Here is a 26,790-nt window from a genome sequence, read left to right as displayed (position 1 = left end):
AATTACACATATAAAATCAGGTGTAAGTAAATTATATTTAATAAAAGATAATTGCCTTCTTCCCTAGAATGCTTTAAAAAAAATAATCCTGCAAGGACTAAGGCCTCTTCCATTTGTCCTATACATACAATATCCAACAGCTTCAAAGTGTTCAGTTTATAATTCTGAAGAATCGAGAAATCCATAAGGCATTTCAGTCCCTTTTTTCTTTTGGGGTGGTGGTGGGTGGAAATACGCATTTCTAAGGCTACTTCTTCAAGGGTGATTAAGTACTCCTTTCTGTTCCTGTTATTTCAACAGCCGTCTTCTCTTTTTCAGAAGTGCATCCCGAAGAGCCAGCTAAATATGAAACAAGAGTGGAATATTCAGGTAAGGAGAATATTAAGTAATGAGACAACAACACTGTCACATCAACAACCCTCTTCAATTTCTTCAGCCTCAGAGAAACACACTAATAGTTTATCAGATAAAACTGGGAGCAGTAACTGGCAAATGCTAATGACTACTGTGACAGAAATGCAGCGATTATTTAATTGTATTACCAAGTTGAGCTAAAGAAAGAGCTGGATTTCAAAAAAATCAACATGTTTCAGTACCTCATTAGGAAAACCTATATAATGAAAAAGATTGTAGAGTAACAAACTGATCTTGCCTCACTAATATTCAATTAGAAGACATCAAGAGAAAGACTTCAGTCCAGGTGAGAGGTAAGTAGGATTAAATGGCATTTTCTGAAAGAGTATTACAAAGCTTTTCAAAGGGGAAAGGAGGGATGCTAGAATTTTTACAAGTGCTGTATCACCCTAAAGAGATTTTGTTGTGTATTTCAGACATGTTTTAGTTGGTAAGCTCTGGACTATAGACAACAGTCTCTTAAAATTCAACCACCAAAGAGAGCAGCAGATCAAGAGTATCCTGCAATTATGGTACTCCAACCCACTTTTAACAATTATTTTCAAATCATGGTCAACAGAACTGATGCTGTGGGCTAACTGCAGTGAAAAAAGTATGAAAAAACAATTCTTTCATTGTTTAGCTATAACATTTAAACTCAAAACAGTAACCAGGAGTCAAAACTGAAACCATTTAAGATGGCTTTTTAGAAGAAGTGAGCAAAGTATAAGAATCATGGTAAAGAGCAGTTTCCTTAAAGTGCCTCGACTGTTAATTTGTGACATTTTTTGTGTGTTTTGAGAGCTGAGTTAGCGTGGTCAGCCTTACTTAAGGTGAGGCAGAATGACAGCAAATAAAAAGACTACAGAGGGTATTACTCCAAGTCTTCCTGTTTAACAGGAACACTTAAGACGTTCTCTCTGTTTGGTCTATAAACACTTTCAGTCTTGCTGCTCTTAAGGCAACAAATTGCAGACAAATACACATTAACCAAATGATACAATCCTGGAAACAACTCACAAAGGAGGGTTTGTAAAAGAAGCATCTGAATGCACTCTAGCACAAGACAGAAGCTAGCAAGAAAACACAAAAATTAACACTGTGCAGAAACAAGACCCCTGCATAACTGATTACTCTAGAAGTTTTTCTTGGAACCTGTTCAAAGGATTTTAATTTTATAACACCCTGTAAAACCCTGGCCACCTGCCAGGCTAGATAAAAGGATTTTAAACAGATTTTTGTTGTTGGTACAAGGTGAAACACAGCAAGGTGAAACAGGGCAAGGCAGTATGCCTACCGCAATGCTCTGGCAACAGCTGTCACACACAGCTCAGGCAATAATGCCTGCTGCCACCCAGCTGAGGTGGATCACAGGAGCAGGGGAGCTTCCCCATCCACACTCCATTCCTGCCAGCTCACCTAACCCCAGTCACCTGGTAGAGCTCTGTGGGCTCCTTGCCCAGCACCTCCAGGAGCAAAGTCATCCCCTGAAGTTCCTGCCTCGCCTTTTAGATATCGCTTCAGCTACCCTTGGCACAGCTTGCCTGCAGGAACACAGTAACTGGACTGCCAAATCTATATTTGTAGCTTGTACACCCTTTCACAAGGGCTGTGGCCAAGCTTTAGCTCAGGAAGCATACATTTATGTCTGTGCTTTAAGTACATTTGTGACAAGCTATTAGATGACCTCAACGCCAGGACAGAGGAGTCCGTAACATGACAGTAACGGGAGAAAGGTCAAAGAACAAATATGGAGAGTGAAGAAGGGCATTAAAAGCTTGTCCTGAAAAACAAGTCCTCTGTATCAGGCAAACATTTTTTCTCTCACAGGATTACAGTCAGGGTTCTAATATGACCTTCTTTAATTTACATAAAGGAAAACAAACCACATTATAGTTGCCTTCCTAACCTACGCATGACTTTGCAACAGGGCTTGGTCCTCGATGCATAGTAAAAATATACAAGATTGACAAAAGCATTCTTTACCACCACAGTCTCCGATATCCCTCCTCAGGGGTAAGATTCAAGAGAAGCCACCCAGCCCACAGGCCTTTCCAGCAATTAATCCATCAAAGCAAACAGCAATGACTTAGGGCACAGGACAGAGAGCACTTCACCTGCATTGTAAGGTAACTCGCTCAAACAGCCCCATCTATTTTCAACATTAAATATTACCTGTTTTTCCCTGAAAGAACGCTTATTTTTCGTCCGGACACTATGGCTGTATCTCATCATCATGAAGTTCTTGTGCTTTTTCTTTTCTTTGTTGGAAGAGCTGGCAAATGGGTTAATTCTTGTTTTCTTTTTCACAAATTCTCTTCTGTCTGTTTTTCCAGCCTAGAATAGACAATGTAATATAAGAACAGGGTCATGTCCCTTTCCCTACAGTTAACATCAGCTGCTAAGGTGACAGGTTCTATGGCAGTAACAATAAACCCAGGTTCAGTATGACTTTGTGTATATTATATGCATTCTTCCACCGTGGATGTATTTCTTGAGTCACAGTGAAGACTGGGTGTGTCTATATTTTCACTGTCACCTGTGACCAGCAAGAGGCTACTTATTTTTTACAGCCAAGATGCAACAGCAAGATAAAACATAAAGCAAAACAAATACAAAACATTTCTCACAACACAGACGGCAGCTGGGCACCCTCTTACAGATGCAACCCCACCACCTCCTCCCTCCTGCAGAAGACAGCAATCCAAACCAATCCCACCCACAAACCCATATTGAGAAAGACAGAGGATATGAAATAGCGTAGTTCCTCACCATTGCAGTTGCCAGTCTGGTCTCCTTGTCCGATTTAGGCTTCTTATGCAGATGTTCAATATCTCTGAGTGAAAGCAACTCTCCCCTACACAAAAATCCAAGAAAAGGCCATCACACACAAAGCTTCATCTAGCAAGAAAAACAAGGCTCCATCTCAACCCTTTGCCCCTCACCCATCTCTTACACCACTGTCTTCCTAGAAACTTTCACACAAGCACTTCTTGTTCTCTCTCAGGCTAATCCTCATGCTTGGGACAACCTTTATAAAAGTCTCTCCTTACTGTTTTCCCAAGTCCTGCTTTGTCCACAAAGTTTAAGAAACTCTGGAAGTATAACCATGCAACTACTGCTACAAAAAACACCCCACATGCCTATTGGTCTGAACAAGCAGAACAGTCTCACAGTTTCCATCAGCTCCTCTTGTCTTTTCTCCCAAATATAAACAAATCCCCTGGGGGCCCAGGATCCTTTCTGGGCTGTGCGGCTGTTAGCCGTCACCAGGGAACACGGAGCAGCAGCAGAGCACCCTGTGCCCTGCTGCAATTAAAAGCTGTATCACCAGATACTACAGGGAAGAGAAAGCACTTGTCACAATAGTCCATATCCTACCTGCACTCCTCTTCATCATCTATTTCAATATTTTTCCTCTTTGCAGCTTTGCCAGGTGCAGAATTAAGTTCTTTGGAAAGCTGGGCAAGACGTATTTTCTGGAAGTCTTCTTGAGTGAGCAGCCTGCTTGTACTGACTGCTGCAGCTTTGGCTTTTCGTTCCTCTATGGGCATGTTTTTCACCTTCTCTGCCTTTTGAGAAAAGTACAAAAGAAGAATCACGCATAGCTTTGCAAACAATTCCTGTGTTGTGATCCGTGATCCTTGCCTCCCAAATACCTACGTAGAGGCAATATTGTTGGGAAATGCTACAACCAGCTGTTAGGATTCTTCCTAGTTTTATATCCAACATGTAGTATTAGAATAAAGTAGTACATCCACTCCATATTTCAGAGTGAATAAAAGCACTCATGTAAGTATCATAGCTTTGAAGGAATTGAACCCTGGGATGGAATTCCCCAGTCTCTCCCTTTCCCTCTAACAAGACGCATACTTCAGCACAGGTGCTCAATAGTACTTCAACCTCACTGATTCTGGTCAAGCTACTCCACAGCCCTGTAGAGTTATTTATAAGCAGCCACATCAAGGTACAGAGCAAGAGAATCTGGTCTGCTATTAACAATACTCATTTGTTTTTGGGGTAAGAGACACTCACTACTTCTTGCTGCTCCTCATCGGAGGAGTGATGCACATCAATCCATTCTCCATCTTCATTATCTTCTTCCTCACTCAGACTAGCACTTTCCCATCCATCTGCTCAAGGGAAGAAGGGCACAGAGCTGCTAAACCAGATTTGGCTTAACTGCTTGAGTTTGAAATAACAGGCAAGCTGTAGGGTCTCAGCGTCCCAGTCTTAGAGCTACATAGACATTACAAAGGCATAAGATACTTCATACATCTGATCCCTTTTAGTTAATGATTTTTTAGAAGACATCCACAGTTGAACAGACCAGCAGCTCCCATGCTTGCCCACCGGCGAGTTCAGCTACCAAATTCCATCTGGCATGCAACCAATTCAGAGCTGAGCAAAAAAAACCCCAGCTTTGATTTCTTGGCACACCCACATCACATGCACATTCAGCTATGGACACCAATTTTTATAGCAATAACTGCATATGGCACCTCCTACAACAGACTGCTTAAAAGACCTTGTGTATTTTGTCATTACTGTGAGCTGCTGTTGCCTCAATGCATGCATTTATTACGAGCTTTCAACAAAGCTGGAAAAGTGGTGATAAAAGCCTTTAGAGGAAATGCATTTACGTACACCTCATTCACTCAAAACCAAGCCAGCCACAGAAAATACTCAAAGCAGCCTGCAACAAGTCAGCATAGCAGCAAGCTGTACCATAATGCTAGGCTTTGCAAAGCTTAACTCTCACCTGAAGCTAGAGATCCTCAAAACAAAGTGCATGTGGAACAACCTCTGAAGAAACAGAGTAGTTTACAGGTACTAATCCTTATTACACTGTTCAGTCATGGTATTCCCTGCTATCTAAACCAAGGAGGGAAGCAAAGCAATTTATAGCTAAGTTACTTTCTACAGTATATGCATTGCTGCTCTTCACTGTTGTTCAAACTGACTGATGTGCTGAAGTTACCAGCTTCAGAAACTGAAGCAAAGACAACTGTTACACTAATTGTTGTATTCACATGCATAAGAAACACGATATATCAGGGTGTTTATTCCTTCAGTACACTTCCACTGCACAATCTTGAATGCACTCAAACTTGATCTGCCAGACTATTCTGGCTTTTTCCTGATTTAGGCAGGAGTTTCACGTTGCGTGGAGCATTTACACAAGAAGTGAATTAAAGCGGCCAAATACTATTTCAAATTACTATTTCAGTGTTTTATAATACGCAACAAAACCTTTGCTTTAGGAAGAGCTGTACACATCAAATTTCACAGCTGTACAATGTTTGTCCCTCTACTTTTCCATCCCTCAGTGTCTACCATGCAAAGCAACACACAGTAACAGACTTCACTGGATAAGTTGCACTTACTCAAGGACAGTATCAGTACTTAATGGACAAATACAAACACATGCAAGCCATGCAGCATGCAACAGCAGCAAATTAAATATGTGAACACTAAGTTTTATGTCCAAAGAAAATCTTCATAACAATGATGCTCAGAATAGAAGTGGTAAATTAAAAAAGGCCAACCTTCCTCTTGGGTTCCTCCCTTTCCTTTTTCACTCTCAACATCCAATACTTCTGCTCCTGGAATATAATCTTTGGCATCCAGTTCTCCATATTCATGAATCCTGGCTTCCACCGAGGCTTCAGTAGGCTTACCCTGTAAGTTCACAAAAAACACATTAAGCAGGCTGCTATTTTAATGCCCACAAATCCATGAAAAAATCTGGGGGAGAGGAGGTTGCAGGTGCAAAAGATAAATTCTGCCTGATGAAATAAGACAAGTTCTTAAATTACTAAGCTGAACAAACTCTAGGAAGACAGTCATGCTTCTATAGTGTGATTCTTCTGTTAATGAGTTTGATAAATCTGAACTAGGGAAATCTTGAAATAATAGCACGCCATGTCAGAAGGCAGCAAGGGAGCAGGCAGGGAAAGAATGCAGGCATGATTCCACCTCATTCTCAAGGGGCTGTGAGACTAGTTCTCATAGTCCTTTTTGAGCCCACGAGCCTGTGTTTATGGTGAATGCAATGCACATAAAACAACACTTACCCTGAATTTCTTCTGCAGCATCTCTGGATTCAGAGAACGGAAAAGGTGTATCAGAGTCCTTGCAGACATCATCACATCTACCCAGGAAAAAAAAAAAAGGGGGGGGGGGAGAGTCAGGATAATGACAAAAAAAAAGCAGAAATATGAGCAAACTGAAACTCCACTCAGATAAACAGTATTTACAGCCTGCTTGTGCCTTTTCTGAAATTATAGCTCCCTCTGATTTCTCCAGTGCAGGATCCGGCTCCTCCCTAGGGCTAAATCTTAGCAAGCAGATTCCCTTCTTCAGTTTTGTCAATTAAGTTCCCCTGCCATAACTACTCTGTGTATACACACACAAAATACAGAGAAATGCAGCAGACATATTGAAAATTATACCTCTCAGCACACAAACAATTAAGACATCACTGTAACAATGGAGGACCAGATGATACAGAAGAAAAAAAAGATTTAGAAGTCCTATCCATGTAATACACTTACTTTTGTTTTTATGAGTCTTGTACTGAACAAGGTCTTGGAGCAGATCTTCAGTCATGGCTAATGGACATCTCGCAGTGATTTCTTTTATTGCATTGATTCTAAAAATATTGGAAGTGAATTATTTTCTGAACACCACAGTTGGAGAGACTCCCACTAGCCCAGTAACAGACTGAATTATTTGGAACTTGAAGAACCTTATACAGCATTTATACAATATTTAGTGTGCCAGAGGAGAGCATCACAAGGAGCTCTCTGTGCCATGGGTCTCCCAAACCCTCCATCTTTGCCCCATGCTCTACAGCTATTATTCTGTCTGATCCTAGGCCTCAGGATTCTGCAACTGAAGTCTGGGTCCAGGCAGACAGGAAAAGCAGTCAAACAATTGCTAGGCCAAGGGGAAAAAACAATTAGAAAAATAATAAATCAAGAAACAGTTCTGGAGTCAACTATGAGCAGGCTAAGGACAGTCTAACAGAAGTCTGTGGGCTGACATGATTTCCCTTTTAAACCATCTTCATGGAGACACTCAGTATGCTACATACCTGGATTAACACCATGCCAAGAGGAAAAGGAATATCTCACAAAACATTCACAACATGTCTACACACAATAGTCTGCCTCTGTTGAGTGCTTTGTCTAAAAGGACATTTCAGCTCTCTTCTACATTTAGTGATCATTCTCCAATTACATGTGAGCTTTCACAAATACCTCTCCTGACTAGTCAAAGAAAGTAACATTACAGTTTCTTTACCAACAACATTTAAATTTGTTGACAGTAGTGAAATTTCATCCATAAAACACCGAAGTTAAGGGTCCTGAATGGTGATGCTAGCCTCTCACTGAGTATATACAAACGTATTACTTCACAGACAAGAGGTCAGCCCTCAAAGTAGCAATAGCAAGACCAACAAAAAAGCAAAAAAACCCACACCATCATGAAATCCAGAAAAGTTAGTCATAGCACTAAGCACAGAAACCCATCATCTGGGGAATTTAGTTTATGCTGCGATACTGTCCTAAGTTCTTTTTATTCAAGCAGGTTCTTGAAAGCGTAGTATGAACAACAGGATTGAGTTCAGATGGTTTAAAAAAGAAAAGTACTTTTCCATGTTCAGAGAGTTTTACAGTTTTGTTAAGATTCTGTACCCACCCCACGGTCATGACCTCCCCAGAATTCTTGTCAGTGACAAAGTTGTTGGCAATCGTCATTAACACTGACTGGATAATCTGAAAATAAGAAAGAAGATTCAATAGACAATGACTATTTAATCAAACAATGAAAATTAGTACACATTATTAACAGACAACAGAGCCCTTTCCACAGAAAAACAGAGTTCAGGACTTGTCACTTTATAGCCTGCAAATACTTTCTAGACACAAATTCTCTCACAGAAATTAAAACATCAGCCATGAGTTTGTAGGGGGGAGTTCCCCTTTATACCAAACAATCTCTTGGAATTTGCAGAAGTAGCCAAAATTACCATGAGCTTTTAAAGACAAAGGGTCTGACCAGATTCCCTCTCATTCCTCCCCCAAAACGCATTCAGTTATATTTCCCTGCTGGCCTGCTGTCCATTTTTAACATCATCAAGTATAGGTATAGTACTGACCTCAGGTGGTACTAGCTGATGCGAAGCCTGTGCAGCAAACAGAAGAATCTTTGTCACTTCTGGAAGAAAAGCGGGAAAAAGATCCAAAGCTGGAGTGATAAACTTACCTACCGAAACAGTTAACTCAACAAGCTGCTCAAAGTCTCAAAGCTATTTCAGTCTAAAGCTATTTGGGATAACTATTTCTCCTCTCCCACCAAGCATTAGGAACTCATCTGACCTCCACCCCAGCAGCAGTGCAGGCCTTTAATAGCCAGGTAAGACAATAAGAAACACTCTAGAGCTAGAATGCAACACCAGTAAAACAAGCAGCAGAAGGCAGTCATGCTTTGCTCAGCTAGCCAGGATTGAAAGGAACTAGGGACTCAGTAGCTTCATTTTATTCAATCGCTGGAGTTTCTCAAATGCTCAGGTAAGGAGCACTGAGTGGACACAACTTCCATATAATCCAAATCGCTTTGCACTTCTGGCCGTCAGGGCCTTTTACTTCCTTCAGCCACACTCTCTGGACTACTCCTATTTGCTACTAAGCTACTGCTACCAATACTCATTTGCAGCACCAGTTCTAAGAACTGGCTGTATATATGACACGATGGACCAGCAGTGTTACCTACTAGTAGCTACTCACCTCTCTGATGGGGCTGTAGGAATCTCTGAACAAAGGGGTAGAAATTAAAAAGAAAAAGCTGCAAGAAAGGAGTTGTAACAGATTAGCTGCTTGTCTTTTAACTTGGTATCACCTTCACAGGCTGATACACTGTAAAACAATCAATGTTTCTATACAGTGTGCTCTCCAAATGCCTTAGATTTTGTTGCATGACACATATCAAACTCAAGACAGGAGAATACATGGAGATAAGGATATGACTTGTACAAAGGAAATGTAAGGCTCAGTCCCAAGCTCCATGAAATCCAGAGTGGTTCCTATTAAGACTGCACAGAATTCAAATTAGGACACTGCTGCACAATCCTACAACGTGCCACTTCCCTTTGCCTTGGCAACACAATCTTCTCTCTCAAAACAGAAAGACAGTCCAGTAATTTTGATAACATTTTGGCTGCACTGCAGAGTGCGCTCTTCATAAGCAATTGCTGGACTCCTTTGAAAAGCCTTTCTCCTTTGATGAACCTCCTACGAGCATGCAGGTCTCGAAAAAGACATGTTCTCCTCCTATTTGTTAGAGACAGCTCAGCTATTCCAAGCCAAGAGCTTTCTCTAGAGAGCTCACTTAGTACCACACAAATCTATGCCACTGCACCATTCCACAAGGACTACTGGGAACTACCTGACCACGCATCTGCACTTTTCAACTTCTACAAAAATTAAACTTCATTTTCCAGAGGCACAAGGCCACAGCATGCCATCACCCAAACGAGGCTAGCTACCATCAGACCATTATAAAATCATCAGAGTACGTACCTCATGTATTCCAACTAGCCTAGATATTAGGTCCATGAGCATCATCTTCACTTCAAATCGTTCCTTACAGTTTTCCAGCTGCTTCAGCAGTTTCTCTGCAAAGTCTAGAAGAAACAGTAAAAGATTTGCAGTACACTTGAAAAACACAATGCAGCACTCAGCTGGGATTAGGTTAAAAAAGGCAGTCAGTTTGGTTTGGGTTTTTTTAAGACCCAGTGCCCTTGCACAGAAGAAATTAAAAGGCGGCCAGAGCACTTCTCTCAATGGGTTATTCTTCTTCTCACATGCCTAGAAGGTCTAAAGCTGTGCACAAGTTTAGCAGAGAGGAAAACAAGCAGAAGTTTCACATCATAGCACAGGGTCAGTATTAAAGCTAATTATTTTTTTCAGATACATTTTGGGTTCATCTGAAAAAAAACCCAAACAAAAACCCCAGAGATACACTAGATCGGACTAAGAACAAGTCAAGTGATATTAGTCAAAGAGCAGACTAGTAATAGAAATACATTTTTGAAGGGGATAAGCCAAAGAAACTAGTGAACTACTCCCCGTTCACCAAATTATGGTCTTCACACATACAAGAAATGGATAGAGCGCCATGTCCTGATCTGTACCAACCTGAAGATGATATAACATTGCTCCTTCCTTTTCTGACTATCTACAAGTGTTGCACTACAACAAGCACAACAGGATCAATCTCACTTTTTCTGAAGTGCTATGAAACTCTAGGATAAAGCACGCTACAAGTATCACATTGTCACATTCCTATCTACTATTCACTGTCATTCTCCTTGCAGAGTTGTGTCTAAGTGTCTGGGGTTAACACATAACTTGAAAAAAGACAAAACACAATGCATGCTTACCTTGGGGATCATGAACCAAGTGAATAGCAGAGAAGTTGAACACCTCTGGCTTGCTCTTCTTCTTCTGTTTCTGCATGGCAAAAAGAGTAAGAGACATTTTTTTCTTTCCAAGAAAAAGCTGTAAGTGCTTCAGTTTCAGGCTGCTGTTAAAAGCTGCTATTTACCATTCCTCTCTTCAAGCAGAGGCACTTTGATTTTGACAAGTAAACAATCACTCTTTTCAGCTGCATAGGGTTTTCTGCCACCTGACCTAAGAGGCCACAGGAGCTGCATTAAGTAGTAACTTATCAAGACAAGACATACTTTAAAGTAGGGGACCACACAAAGGGTACCCAGAGGACAACTAATTCATAACTTAGGGTCTAAGTTGTTTCAAAACAGCTCTTTTCCAGGTAAACATGGCTTACATCTGGCCAATGGATGCTAAAACACTTGAGGAACTTTACCTAGAAGGGATGACAACCAGTAGCTAAGTCAACAAGGGCAACAGCAAGGTTTCTGCACTGGAAGGATTAAGCTAAAATGCTGGCAAGTCCAACACCACTCTCCTCACCTTGAGAACCTTCATTGCTTTTTCCAGTTTCTTCTTGCGCTTGGTGGTTTTCTTGTTAGTTGCATACCGCATCATCAGATCTCTGGCTGTGGGAACATCGTCCTTGAGAAAGAATGCAAGGACAACAAGACTCAGGTGACATTAGGCTTCAAATGGGAATTAGAGAAACAAAAAGTATCAGTATTTTTCAGGATCATGTACTACAACAGAAAACTCTCCCTCTTCCTAAACTTCCTCATACAGAAATACTAGCATTTAAGATCCCGATTCCATAAAATCACTCACACACCTGCATACAAGAAATCATGGAACAGTTAACAGCACGCGAACAGAGTGGTTTTTACAGCTGATTAATTTGAGAGTATTGTTCAGTCACAGACAAACAATGATAACCTGTATTAGGATGTTCTAGATTTAAATTTGTTAGGTCATCAGCCTTCTCAAGGTAACTGAATTATATTTATTTGTACGTAAAAGGGAAGTGGAGCTCAAAAGGAAAAACTGAAGATAAAACAACCAGCCAAAAAATTACACCAGCTTCCAATACACAAGGTGAAAGCCTCTTCCCACAACTCTAATGTTACACATTAGCAATGCAAGCCTTCACGATCTAGACTGACCAGTCCCTGCTCCTTTACAAGACAAGAAAAGCAAATGAGCTCTTAGCATTAGTCTTTGGACAGACAGCAAAGGCATCCTGCTGTCAGTTGGGGCCAGCTGTCAAAAACATTGAACTTTTTTGTAAAGTGTGAGAAAATCTGCAGGAAACAAGATGGAAAACAAAGTAACAGAAGCAGACAGACTGGCAGAGCCCAGGTCACTAGGATGACAGACCTATTAAAGAGTTTGAAGAATGGAGAGGAGAAAGTTAATCACAACAGTCACCTCAGATTCTGAGTCACTGTCTTGTTTCTCATCTTCATCTCTTCCAAGAAAGAACTTCAAACTAGCAACCAGTACCTGAAAAGCAAAGTCAGTTTATGTCAGGAAAAAACAACCAGCGTATTTAAAACGGCTCTACATCCACATCTTAGGCTATGCCAAGACTCTTTTTTTTTTAATAGGCATGGATATGAACAAAAAGCAAAAGAAATCAGACTGAAACCCACAGGTGTTTTTGCATAGTCAATTTTTGTTGCCCACCCTCAACAGTCAGAGACACACAAGGAGTCAAAAAGCAGCTGGCCTTCCACAATGCCTGGAGCAAGTTTAAAGATGCAAATGCTCTTCCTGCCTTTCTGCAAAGCAATTTCAATGTCATTGCTCTATGCCACATTATCAGGAATTCCTGGCAGCTGATACCTGAGCCAGTGCTCAGAACTCCAAGAGTTTATATGAGTTTGTTGGTGAAGTTTTTTTGTTAGGTTTGGTTGGCTTTTTATTGAATGGAACAGCTTTTGGACCTTCATAGCGTAAGAACTTCTCTCAAACCATAACACAAGTTTTTAAAGCCTCCAGCACTGCAGAACTGACACAGATGACAGAAAGCCTAAGATTCACTCAAGCCCCTTCTCTTCCCATTTAACAAATAAAAGCCTTACAACGCTGATGATAACGAGGCAATATTCTGACTGTTCTGAGTAGAAAGTACACCTACCCTCCCCACACCAGCCTGCACTTGTTATAAGCTAAGCTTCCAATTCTGCTGCTTTGTACTTCAGAGCCAAATGCCGCCTCCTCCCACAACACAAGTGGTACTTGGAAAATAAAACAAGCAGGAGAAAAATTATCAGTGAAGCTTGTTAGCAATTACAAAACAGAAAGTTGCATCCACAGAAAAAAGGTAGCTCCAATAACATCCAGTTTTATCAAATGATTTCTGTTCTCACCTTTGTCACTTTTGAAAAGCAGGCAGTTGTGATGACGTTTACTGTTTTGGCATCATTCCTGGAACAAAAAAACCACATTACCTCTTACTTCAAGTTTAGCAATTTCAAGTTATTCTCTGAAAATTAAGTCTTATGAAACGTGACTTCTAAGAAGTAGGCAACTTCATTAGAATCATGTCTCTCAATGCTCCAAGTAGATTTGCAAACCAAAAAGCTAAGCTTCTGTCATTTTCTTTTATTTTTCCAATGTAGCAGTAGCTTTATCTAAATGAACAGACACACTTGAGTTCCATCTAGTTCACACTGTGACTGAAAGGATAGAAAGAATAAGCTCCTGTAATGGAAGACAGATTACCACTTTTCCACTGGTATAAAAAAAATAATAAATACCCTGCTTGGAAAAACAAACAAGCAAGCAGAATCCTAATTACTATTAGAAAAGCAGCTAGATAGTTTTGAGATAAAGTATCCTCTAAACCCAAGGATTTATATGAAATAAAGCCACAGAAATTAAATCTATTTTATACCAAGTCTCATATACTTAGAAACTTACTGTTTAAAACTGCAGAAGTCTTTTCCTTACAGCAACACTGACTTTTTTTTCAGCAGTCCCTGGTTTTTAGGGAAAATAGTTCTCAAGCCACTTCACTACACCAGAAAAACCCAAATCTTCACAAAGCTGCTGTGATTTTTTTTAATTCGTGCCACAGAATAGGCAGTATTTCTTTGAACGCTACACATGAAAATTCTTATGCCCAAATACACACCAGCACCACGTCCTCTCTGCCAGTGGTGGTTTCTCTGCAATACATTGAAAGAGCAATGTTGCCATTCACACCCCAGCTTAACTCACACAGGTATTGCAGAGACCCTCTCCCGAGTCAGAAATGCAAGAACTGCACTGCAACTGCTCTGCCACTGCTCTATTTTACAGATATGTAAGAAGCAGTAGGCACGCTGCTCGCCAGCAGTATCACGGGCTGCATTTAAACAGTTTGTTTCTGTTCAAGAAGCAGGAAGAGCAAAACAGTTGCTCTTAATCCCAGGCTGAAAGGATTGAAAGTCTTTCACATGTTTTTACAGTCAAAAAAAAAAGTGGTAGTGAAGAGACTGCCATCTTCTCATGCAGTTTAACACTAGGTAATATCTGCTCTGGCATTTTGTAATACAACATAAAGATTCAACAACATATTAGGTACAAGACAGCAATTGACAGTACTCGGTGTGCTTCTACTCCTTTCAATACTTATCTAAACAATTTTTCAAGCTGCCATCTGCTATATTATAGCTTCACAAAATAACCCCAGAACTCAAACCCACTAGATCAGTCATCTAGAATGAACTTACAGACTTAACAAGAAAAAAACCAAAATTCCTCTTTTCGCTGTAGAGCACAAGCTGTACGCTAATATTAGTGGCTTTTATGTGCAAAAGCTCAAAAAAAAAAAAGCTGCACACAGCTTCGGTTTCAAATGCACTAGAATTTATGTACCATTTTCAACTAAAACATCAAATATTCAACCTCAATAACTCTGAAGCATCACACAAGACTATTTCTTCCCAGATAAATTCTGTACCACAAAATACAACCCCACTGGAACACAAATAAGTTAAATACATTAAAGTCGCTGCCCCCTGCATTACATTTTGCACTACATGCCTTGAGTGATGTCAGGATGGCTGCCCCACGACAAATGGGGAGTCAGTAAGAGCCTGCCAGACCTACCAAATATTCCTTCTGTAAAGTTCAATCATCACGTCTAGAGATATCTTGGCAGCAGTGGGATTGCTGTCTCTCAACATAGTATACATGAAGTTCTGCAGTGTCTAAGAAGAAAATTTGGAAACATTTATTATTCGAGCTATTTCATGGCGTCAAAAGGTTAAATTGAAGTATGTCTGAGGCGAAAATACTTACTGTGTTTACTTTATTGTTTTTGTGTTTAGCATTGACATTCTTGATGTCCGACACAATGTGAGTATACAAAGTCTGTAAATGGACAGATAATAGGGGGTAACGTATGCAAGTCAGGCAGAAAACAATGCAGATATGCTACTATTCCCACAAAGTCTCTACATACTCAAATGAGAGACCAAACTGATCACCCCCGAGATTACTCTCAGTTTAAGTTATAGTTGTGAAAAGAAACCCAAGAGATTATTCTGTAAAGTCTCATGCATGCTTTATTTTTATGTATTTGAAAAGTGTACTTAATTTATAGTACAGTAAGGCAGGAGAATGAACAGCATGAGGTATTGCTTAAAAAAACCCCACCCCTCCTTCCTTCAGCCACTTTCTGGCAGCCAGTTTAGTAATTCTGGGGGCAGAAAGCAAGTATTTCCACTTTTAGGGCAGAAAACCTGAAACAGAGCTTTAACTAGCAGCTGGCTTGGGTTTAATTGTTTTACTGAGAAGTTCTCACAAATACTTCAGTAAAACCTGCTCCAACAGCAACCTCTTTATAGTTTTCACCTGCAGACACACCCAAGCTGCTCAATTTCAAATGTAGGACAGGTCTACAGCTTGCAAAAGCGTGGTCAAGATGCTTACAGCAGCGTGCTTCACTGCCAGTCACGTACACATTGGGTATTGCCTCTGGCACTGTCAGCTGCTGAAAAATCAGGGATAATTTAAGCGTTCTTCACTTGTAACCCAGGAAAGGGGAACAGCTGCCCACCAGTGCTGTATTACTTGCGGCAAGTCAGTCAAAACCAACCAGAAATCAAGACTGGTTTTTGTAAGCACGCCTTACTTTTCGCAGAAGCTTATCGTGACACCGCAGCAGTTGAAAGAAGAGCTCCAGCAAACTGGTTGGACTTATTAGATTCTTGTTTCTTAACAAGATCAAAGCCTTACAGAAGGTCTGTAAGAGAGAAACAGGGAATCGGAACCAAAGCAAACCATAAGTTCCAATCTCACACATAAAGGGCTTATTTTAATGACAGGATGCGGTCTGCCCCAAACACCTTTTGCTGTGGGTCTTACCATGCGCAGGTCTGCGTCCAGCACGGTGTGGTGGTAGGAGAGCAGCTCCTTCAGCTGCTGAGGGAAGCTGGCCACGTGCTCCGGGTAGCAGTGGGCAACCTGGGGGGAGACAGACCCAGCCCAACGAGATGAAACACGGCCTGGTGAGGCCTTTGTGGCTGATGACAGTGTCGAGGCCAGAGCCAAAGTCATCCTTTGGAAGGGCTGCGGCTCACCTGTGCCAGGAACATCACCAGCTCGGCCAGCTCCTTACTGGGCTTGTCCGGCTGGAAGGTGAAGATCTCCACATGGGACTGGTAGTGGTGGTACTGCTGGAGGAACTGAACACACACCAGGGTGACGGCTGCTCAGCGGCACGAGCAATACGTGCCGCCCAAGCCACCTCGGCTTCCCTTAGCACCCCCAGGACACCTCCCCTCCCGCCCGCCGCTCCAACCCCCCGTTCCGCCGGCTGCTTCCCGGCCGGGCCTCCCTGCTCGGGCCGCTCGGCTCCGCACCTCTTCGGTGTAGGAGGTTGGGTCTCTCTTGATGAGGTTTTGCAGCTGGGGCAGGTTGCTGGGCAGCTTGTTTCCCTGACGGCCCGACATGGCAGCACCAAGCCAGTCCCGGTCCCCCGGCCCCGCAAACCGCCGCCTCCCCTGCCCGGAACACGCGAGCTACCAGCTGGCCGCCGCCATCTTGGCCCGCCCCCCACCGACAGGCGCCGCCAAGGGACAAACTCCTGCGAGCGCCACGTCCTCCCCCCCAGTACCCCTACGGGGCGCTCGCCGTTGTTTTTTCCCTGCCGCCAGAACGGGAAAGGAGCCAGAACAACAGGTTCTTGCTACTATCTCTTCCTCCCGACAGAAGCTTCGGGCAACCGCGTCAAAGTTACATACGATACGAGTCCAATTTATCGCACGTAGCTTCCTCCTCGGCAGTTCTCTGATGGATTTCCGATCACTTGTATCGCGTCACTGCAGCGCAGTTGACCCTGCCGTCGCCCTGGCTGGATCGCATATCCTAATGTGGTGGGGAAAAGTCTGCTTTTAAACACTTAAGTGCTGCCATCAGCTCTGCAGCAGTGCTGAGGAATTGGATCTGGCCCTTAACACATGACACATACCACAAACACACACCATTGACAAGCTGCCGAGACCCAAGTGTGCAAAGCAAAGAACCCCATCGCCCCCAGTTCCCCACCCCAGTGCTTTACAGCACTGCAGTGTTTCACCTGATGCAGCCTAAGCAGCATGCACGAGGACCATGACATGACATCAAGGACAGCTGATGAGAGCTACACACCCTGCTGAGTTTAATCAATCACAGAGCAACATGAGAAACAGCTAAAAATTCAGTTGTGTTACCAAGTGCTGCTGATCCCCCACAGACCCTGCCTTTCACCCTTCATCTGCCTGACCCGTAACACACAGGCAAAAACACTCAGCCACCCTTGCTCTAAGAAAGAGAGCAGTTGAATACTACTAGTTTACACTTGCACTCCTTCTCCTTCGCCGCTGTTCACCACCTAATTGACAGCTGCCGGTTATTTTCCTCGGGCCCTTGGCACAGGGGAAAGGAGGACAGGGTTTAAAGCTCTCTAGAAGCCATACTCCCTCCCCCTCCTGTTTTCAGGGAAACAATTTCACAATATATCTCAAATGATGAGTGTATAGAAATGGTTGGCATTAAGTGTGAAGCCTCAAGGACTAAATGATTTTCTAGTTCAGTGTCTTTTATTAGTTTACCTTTAAAATGAGGCAATAGAAGGCTTAGCTCTTCAATTGAATAGCTTATTATCTTTCCTTTAGGTAACAGCTTATTTACACTGTAGAAAGAAGACTTACATTATTATTTTCTATAGCATAAATTACTACTAAATAACTTCTGTCCAATAATTAGTCTTACATACAGCCAGATAATGAGTATCAAAATACAACTAAGGATTAAACAAAGCATTGTTAGGGGTCCAAAATTATTAATATTACTTCTCAAGTGAGCCAAGACTTTCCTCACTAAAAAGCTTTTCATTATGATAGCAAGAACGTCACAGCAGCTGTAACCACCTAAGCACATATTTGCTAACCTGTTGCCAGCAGCAACCTGAAGCTACTCTTTCAGGTCAGGTCTGGCTTTCCTAAACAGTTTGGCTTCTGCATAGGAAGCATATCCACGCACAGTGCCTGCCAAGGCGTGCTCTGCCTGTTAGGCACGGCTGACATTGCAGGCACCAGCAGAGCCCTGGTGCTGCGAATGGAGCACAGCTTCGGCGTTCAGGCAGAAGGTACACAGAGCTGATGGGGAAAGCCACGCTCGATTGTTGCTGGCAGGAACGCTGTAAACCTGCAATGGTAGTCCAACAGTTCTGTTCGCTCACTCACCCACCAAGTTCTAGCAAACAAACAATACATAACAGAAATCGAATCCTATCTTTTCCGTGCCCATTTATAGAGGAATTCACATGTTATCGCTTATATCAAGTACAGAGACACTTGCTAGAGCACAGCCTGAGGGCCTGGATGAATGGCACTGGTAGCAGTGGATAGCAGCTTAACCAGCAAGGTGCCAGCAAACCCTCCATGAATACCTTCCTTTTCATGGCTGCCTGCTGCTGCTGCATGCAGATGTCCCTGTCTGGCAACGTCTAGAACCTGAGGATCTAGGAGCTTAATCCTCTAGAGGTAAGGAAAAATAATCTGTTTTCTGCCACCTGTTCTTCTTCCCAAACACTTTGATAGAGCTGATTTCAAAAGGGACAATCTAAGCCAGGACAGCAGGTTATGCCATACCTGAATAATGCTAATTAGAGGATAAAGAATACATTGTCCCTCACATGCTTGCACAGCTGCCAAGATTTTTTTTTTACTTCAGTTTGAGCCTGAAATGACTGCACAGATAAGAGCAGACCTGTACCTGGGCTGTTATGACCTCACTAGAACAAAAGCAAGCTTTCTGCTACCACAAAAAAATGCTTTAGTACTTTATATATTGACCTTACTGTTTATTAATTAGTTTCTTCATTAGCATCTGCATGTGTTTAGCTTCTTTCAGGCACCTTTGCTCTATTGAGAGCTTCAGCAGAGCACTGGAATAAAATAACTCACTTGATCCTCCACTTCCACTGGTGAATCCCCATCTCAGCACTCTTAACTCATATATCATGGATTAAATTTTTGCAAAAGCAAAGTAGAACTGCACAGGTGGTTCTTTAAATTAACAGTCAGAAGAACAGGTGAACTTAAGGCTAAGCTTCCCTAACACAGGAATAAGTCTCTGACTGACTGAAATATAGTTCTTTGAATAAGCTATCACATTGTTAGAAACAGCAATGCAAGAAGCCATCTTCACCCAGATCATCTTAAAACATTCACAGGATAAAGTTTTCCCCCCCAATATCTCTGTAGAAACAGTATTGTAACTTGTGTTTCTACAGAGGCAATAGCTCTCTATAGGATTACGGAAACTCAAAAAAGAAACCTGTAAGTTTTGTAGTTGGAAACCAATACATAGACTTACCGTTACTAAAAAGCATCTTGCTTGAAAAACTTTTTTTTATAATTCAATTGCTTTTGATTTTAATAAATATCTATTCTCAAGCACCTAACAAAATTTTTATTAGTGTCTTCAATGAGAAATAGCTTTACATGCCTTCTATAAGAATTTTTATTAAGTAAATAGAGAGGTTAAATTGTTATAAAATTTTATTTTTTCATTCATTTCACAATAATAGAAAGCATCCAAAAATCCATTCTATGTACTTACATTAATTTTCAGTCAGTATAAAATAAAGCATAATTTAAGAAAACTGTTCATTTTTATGAAATAGAAAAAAAATCTATTATTTTGATTACTTTAAAATAATACTAAAAAAGCACTTCTCTAGCAATGTGCCCTCAATGAGCATTTATCACCTAAGCCTTTTCCATCCTGCATACTCATTGGTTTGATTTGCATGAGCTAATCAAGCTAGGAATGCTTAAATTCAGTGGTGAAAACCTATTTCCTCTTGCTTGTTGGTGTTTTTTCGTTTTTTTTTTTCTAGTAAAATTGTTTCTCATAAGGAAAGAAGTATTAGTTTTACATTCTGTGGTTTTTTTGTGAGGAATTTATGGAGTTTAATATATATTTGCTGTGATATAGATTTTTTAATTCATGTGATAGGGAATTATGCTGAAAGAACCACTAATGGTTATGCTAGAGTGTGAAAAGTTCAGCTTGTTTTATTTTCTGAATTGTACATTTATTTATTAAGCTTTAGCTTTTCTTTCTGAGGATTATGAGCTAAAGTGCTTTTGTGGCTTGTATTTAATACAAGGTGAACTGTTTTTTTTAAAAAAAAATACTTTATTTTTATGTAAAGCTCCTAAACATGAATGTAGCTGTTACTGGGATCATGAGAACAACTTTGGGTTTTTTTCATCTTTATTTTAAAATATTTTCCTTAAAATATAAAAAGTTACAAAAATAATTTCAGTGATAACATTTTGAATGGTTTTTCTTACTGTGCATAGTTGTTGTAGGGGGTAAGTGTCTCCCCCCAAAAAAAATCCCAAAATACTTCAACTTCAAACAGCGTTTTCTCTTGTGGTAAATCAGGAAGTTATATTCCATTAGAAACCAAAGCAAAGAAGGAAAGATGTTGCCTGGCTTGCTATCAGGGCACTGAGTTGTTTCTCTGCAAATTACTTCTTACTCCCTTCTTTAATGAATTATGCAGCATTTGGGGTTGCAGTGTTCATGGATGGAGTAAAATGTCATGTGATTACAAGTTAGGAATTCGGGGATGAGCAGTTATTGGTTCTGTTTTGCCCAGACCTAGATTTCTCTCTTAATTTACCATGTTATCTAGGTCAGGGGTTATCTCTTCATTTATTTCATTTTACAAAAGGAATGTTTGTTCTGGGGTTTTTGCTTCAAAGAAGCTCTTAAGCTGCATGGCTCCTTTTGCAAGGAGCAGGGCCTGTGAGCCCATAGATGGATTTGAGAAAAGCATGTCTACTGAACTGCAACAACTAGAAAAGAAGAAAAATATAGCTTACCTTGCTGCAGTCAGTCTTCTTCTATCCCATCAAGAGTTGTGGAGGTTTGAGTTTTCAGAATGTCTATATATTCATGTATATATGAATATACATTTATATAGTGTATTTGGTGGCTAACATCACATGTAAACTCTGTGTAAATTCCTGGCCTTCAGCTGTTGCAGGGAATTGTAAATCCTGTCTGGTTTTGCTGTCCAAAAAAGTGGAATTGTTCACCTGGTGTGCAAGAACCAGTTGACACACAGAGTCAAGTTATTTCTTTATTACAGATTTGCACAATACCTCTGTAAACATCCCATAAAGCAAGAATTTCCTGTCTGAAATCAAGAAAGGAGTGGTAGGACAAGAGCTTAATTCAGCCAGACTATCTCAGGGTGTCCCATCTGGTGCGCAGCAGCCAGGGCAGGGTGGCACAGAGCTCTCCTGGTCCCTGTTGTGTGTCTGCTGGCCCTGTGAAGCATCTTTGCAAGCATTAGATTGCCATGCTTAGGCAAAGAAAGTGGGACCCGAGTCTCTAAGCCATGGGGTTCTGCTGTATTTGAAGGTAACTCTCCTGTCTCATCCAGGGTAACTGTCCTGCTCTGCATGAAGTAATCTTGTATTAACTGAGTAGGCAAGAGAAATATTCAAGTATATCTAACTAGATGTATATAGCTATGTGTAAGTATATGAATTTAACTGGGACCTGGCGTGCTGGGATTTCACTACTGAGAATTGAGTTATTGCTTCTCTCACCTACTCAGTAAATACATACATTAACTCCCTGCACGTGTGTATATATACATAATATGACAAACACACTCTGCTTTATCTAGTCTCTTGAGGCCAAACTAATCATTTGGTTATCTAAGGGTTAACCATTTACACTTTCTCACAGACTTGCTTTTTAGACTTGTTTGTAATTGCTCCACCCTTGCAGCTTTGGGGGGAAAGTCATTTGGGTTACACTTTGGCTTTGCCTTCACTGGTTTTCACCCCAAGACAGAGACACCTTAGTGCCTGACATGCTGTCAGACTAGCAATATAGTCAGCTCCGGTGTGCTAGTGCTTCAGTATTTGAGGTTGGGGCTCACCTTAAAGCAGATTGCCTCAAAATCATTCCTTTTCCTTCAGTGGCTGCTCATTCTTTCCCGTATGACTGAAGAAGTAACGCCCTAAGGCTGAGTTGAGCTACTTCGAAGTGCTGCTGAGTTTGATTTGAACAGTTTTCTTATTGTCCAGGACAGCATGGAAGAAAGTAAAACTGAGGCAGGGCTTTCATGACACACTGCACAAACGCATTTTGATGCCAGAAAGAGTATCAGCCCCTACAGGTATTGGGATACTATGGTGGTGCATCTCGCCCCCTCCCCTGGGCCACCCTGCGCCCTCAGGAATGCCCATTAGGCTTTAGTCTCTGTGTAATGAGTTGGGCAGTTAAGCGTCCCTTGACCATACCAACAGCCCTTGCACAGCTGAGGTGAGAAACTGCACTGACTGTACCAGAAACTTCCCTTTTCTGAACCATAACAGCACCTGCCAGCCTTGGAGCATTCCTCATCCGAACCATAACGTCCCTTAGCAAGCCTGGGAATATTTTTCGCCTGGATCCGAGTGGTACGGTACTGCTGTCACTGGAATTTTGAAAAATTCCAGTAATTAGCAACTTGAGTTGCGGCCAGGATGGAAAATTACCATTGACTAAAGCAAATCATCTCTGATCCTATAAACACTGGTCCTAAGTGAGGCCCTTTCAGCTCTCTGGGACCGCAGTGAGCTGCAAACAGCATCTCCCTCTGAGCGGGATGCTCTCGGAGCTCCCGAGCTCCCAAGTTTGCCGTACTAGGGGGACCGTTGCCAAAAGCTGATGACCAGGCCTGGGCTGATTTTCCTGCTCCTCAAGGCTCAACCCTTCACCTCCTGAGAAATGCAAAGGCATTTGACACAAGTATTTCGCTGAACTCGAGGGGAACTTTTAACAGGTATACCTTTGTACTTTTTTTTTTCTTTCTCTCCTTCGATTCCTTTGTGCCTGTGTGCGTGTATGTGAATAGATTTAGGTAGCTTATAGTAAGTATAGTGTAAGTATTACCATTTCAGATCCATAGTTGAGTTAGTGGTGTAATAGTAGAAAATCCTATTTGATTCACTTTGTAAATCATAAATTAGTCAATGATGAAGTGCTGCTAAAATCCTATGATCAGCCTTAATCTGTGAGCAAACCTTAGACACCCTTTAGATTTAAACTGTTGACCAAGTATGAAACTAAGATTGGATCTCGTTGCACCTAAGCTCTGTTAAGTGTTTAGAAAGCAAGGAGGTCCATTCTGAACCTTGTGACTCAGCGGGAGGCTCTCCCTTATCCTTTCATGGGTTTAGTTGCTGTATAAATCTTTCCAGCTTAATTTTAATTTTGATTCTTCTTTGTGTGGTTTAGCTATGTAATAAGTAATAGAGTGAACCTTGCTACTGAACTTTGAAGTCGCACTCCTACAAATTCCTGTTAAAACTGTTTTGCTAATACCTTTGACGGTGATTCTTTACATGACCTAAACCACTCATTCATGACAGATACCACCTGTGTAAACTTTTTCATTTGAGCTTCCAGTGTGCGCATAATTATCCGATATGCTTCAGCAGTGCAATGAGAACCAGATGAAGCATTAGCATAATGTATTCCACAAACTTTGAGGGAGAGCTACTCTGGTGTACTCTGGTTGTCCCAAGTAATTCCTTTTGACTTAATCTAGCAGTCTGTGACATCATTCAAACCCACAAGAAGTTAAGAGATAACACCAGGCCTGACCTATGTTTGCTTCTTATATTTTACTTGGAGAGCAACATTAAAGAACACTTAGTAAAGGCACGTTGAACAGTGTATTGCATCCTCTTTCAGCAGCAGCAGCAAAGACTTTGGTTGTGCAGCCAAAGTGCTGGTGGTGTTGAAAAGATAAGGATATAAGTTGTAGCAAAATTAAATTCTGCTTTAATTTCAGTATCTTCCTCCACAGTCCCCAGGAGTTCTCTGCTTGTTTCTGTGTGTGAAGAAAGCCCTTGCTCTAGGCAGATAAAGACGTGTGACTCTGGTTTCCACACCAACCAACTGCAAACATGCTTAGAGTATTATGCCAGTAGGGACCTAAAAATAGTGCCTTCCTCATCTGCAGTACCACTGCTGAGGTGTTAGCTTCCGCAGATTTTCTTGCAAATTTTTGGGGTTTTCAGATTTTCTGGAAATCTTGCAGATTGCCATGGAGGTAACTTTTATACATCAGTTAATGCAGAATAAGATGATATTTTTCCCCCTAAGGTATCTTCACTATCAGAGCTGTAAATTATCAGGTATGTACTTATGTATACCTTCTTAGCTCTTAATAATACCTTCTCAGAACATATTTTACGTCTGCATTAAGCAATTCCTGAGTAACTCTATAAAATATGTGATATTACAAGTACTGATATTGCAGTATTTGATATTGCAAGTACATTGATCCTCTCTAAAGCAAACTTCTTAAGCTATTCATCTATGTTATGCTTTAGCAAGCGAGGACTGTACTGCTGAGGGACTGAAAGTAGCAATTTAAAATATCCGTCAGTTGTTGCTTGACCATTTAAGCCAACAGAGGTGAAAAAGGAACTAACTACCCAAGCATGGTGAGCAGTCTGACCTGGTAGTACCATGTACAGCTTAAACCATGAAATCAATGTGGAAGAAGTGAATTCTGTGGATGTGAGAGCAAGTCAGGAGCAAGTAATAGCACATCAGAACATGGGCAGATGGGGCTGAAGCAACAGAAGACTTCTTGAGTTTGTCTGGTCTCTGTGTCTCGAGTCAGGCAGCTGCTCCAAGCTCTGGAGGGGATATTCAGAAGAGGAAGTCTGCCAAGTTAAAGGTATTTATGACTGTAAAATCATTTAAAAGGTGAGAAAAGTGGGTGGGGATTTCAGTCTTGCAGACAAGGAGCCATAGAGTTCACCTGAGCATCCAAGAACTTGTGCTGTGTATCCAGAACCTTTGTATACATCAGGGGATGTATCAAAGGCCAAGGTATTGCCAGGGCTGTAGTGGTCAACAGAACTAGTACTAGCTCACATTTGTATGTAAACAGATAAAGCCCTGACCAGATGGCTCCACAGTGTCTGGGGCCTTGCTGCTTGGATATAAATGAGTGCAGAGGAAAGGGCAAAGAGTGAGCAACGAGCGTGCATGCACTGCCTTTCCCAGGCCTGGCTGCTCCCGCTGAGCTGGCTGTTGCGGTGGTCTCTGCAGCAGGATTCAGAGGCTCTACTTAGCACTTGGACCTGGAGCGTCTGTGAAAACCTGTCTGCCTGTGCTGTGCAGCTGAACGGCCCTGGATCTGGCTTTGTATTGCTAGAGAGGGACATGAACTAGCTTGTGTGTGGCTTTGTAGCAGCATCTCAGCACTCACTGTAAATAGACAGACTTCCCAGCTGCTGAAGTATTTTGGCAGAAAAAAGAAATGCCCTGCTAGCGTCCAAAGAACGAGTGAAACAGAGCAAACTAGGGTGAGAATATATTTAGTGTGAAATAGTAAAACTGAAGTAGGGTCAACACATGTGTTTCTCCATTAATACCTGGTATATGCAAAATGCAGGATGGCAGGGGTATAGTGATGCCTATCTTGGTTTTGCCATTAGCTTTGTAGCAAGAGCCTTTACCTTCCCATAGCATAGACAATGTTGTTCTGGTGAAGACAGTAAGTATTAAGTCACTACTTTCTTGTCTTGTATTTAACCCCTGCAGGTCAAAGAGAATTTAAATGGGTTTCATAACTAAATCACTCTTGTTACTGTGCTTGTGGAGTTCCTCAGATAGATAGTGATTGGAGATACGTCACTGTGGGTTAACTCAGCCTCGGACCTTTTCAGCAAACAGTCAGAGGGTCTCTCATACCAGTTTGCCTGCTCCATGGCCACGCCATGGCTACCCTCCTACCTGTGTCCCCTGCACAGCCTAAGCCACCTTGGCAGCAGCAGGTTAGACACTGTATCTGCCAGCTCTGGAAAAGGAAGGTTGTTGGTTCAGCTACTGACTCAAGTCATTCTCTGAAACTGCCAAAGCCATTTTGCTGGAAACATCAAACTAATTAAGTAGGCCAGAAATGAAATGTGAAGTGGCTGAAACCTGGAAAAGTTGTAGTCTACTGAAATGAGAAGGAATGGCCATCCTGAAAGTAGAGCTTTAAAATATTTTTGTGTCATTGAAGCAATATACATATGTATAGAATAAGTATGTCTGGAAACAGAAGCTCTAGAACATGATCAGTTTTTTATTTAAAAACAATTTTTTGAAATTCCAGGATTTTCTGTGAGCTGGAAATGGTGGAGTTTGGTGGGTGTCCTTCCCACAGAATAATTCAGTGTTTTATAAGCTTTTCCCAAAAGCTGAGTAGCAGCAAACTGTTGGCCAGCATGGGTAAACATGCTTGGAATTGAATATCCACTTGCAGTCTAAATGTACTCCAGTCTCTTTCATTAGAATACAGCCTTTCAGCTCTGCTTAATGTAATTCGCTTACAGAAGGGAGAAAATGTCTTATAAGGACTTCCAAGAAAGCAGAC

At 41.5% G+C, this 26,790-nt stretch overlaps 1 protein-coding gene across 1 annotated transcript; it reads right to left on the bottom strand.

Annotated features, from left to right (window-relative positions):
• Positions 1-16: 16 nt before the first annotated feature.
• Positions 17-16,922, bottom strand: SDAD1 (SDA1 domain containing 1). The gene is made up of 22 exons (XM_037392417.1): positions 16,709-16,922; positions 16,427-16,531; positions 16,212-16,310; positions 15,979-16,089; positions 15,144-15,215; positions 14,952-15,052; positions 13,226-13,283; positions 12,282-12,356; positions 11,397-11,498; positions 10,844-10,913; positions 9,981-10,084; positions 9,189-9,246; positions 8,561-8,619; positions 8,101-8,177; positions 6,951-7,048; positions 6,471-6,547; positions 5,943-6,075; positions 4,429-4,526; positions 3,775-3,965; positions 3,166-3,250; positions 2,569-2,730; positions 17-339 (listed from the first exon to the last, which is right to left on the bottom strand). The coding sequence occupies exons 1-22, from the start codon at positions 16,796-16,798 to the stop codon at positions 289-291; spliced, it is 2,076 nt and encodes a 691-aa protein (XP_037248314.1). The 5' UTR covers positions 16,799-16,922; the 3' UTR covers positions 17-288.
• Between the last annotated feature and the right edge of the window lie 9,868 nt (positions 16,923-26,790).

The sequence above is a fragment of the Falco rusticolus genome, chromosome 1 (genome assembly GCF_015220075.1).
Source record: "Falco rusticolus isolate bFalRus1 chromosome 1, bFalRus1.pri, whole genome shotgun sequence".
In the NCBI taxonomy this organism is placed as follows: Eukaryota; Metazoa; Chordata; class Aves; order Falconiformes; family Falconidae; genus Falco; species Falco rusticolus.
This window is presented reverse-complemented; position numbering and strand designations above follow the sequence as displayed.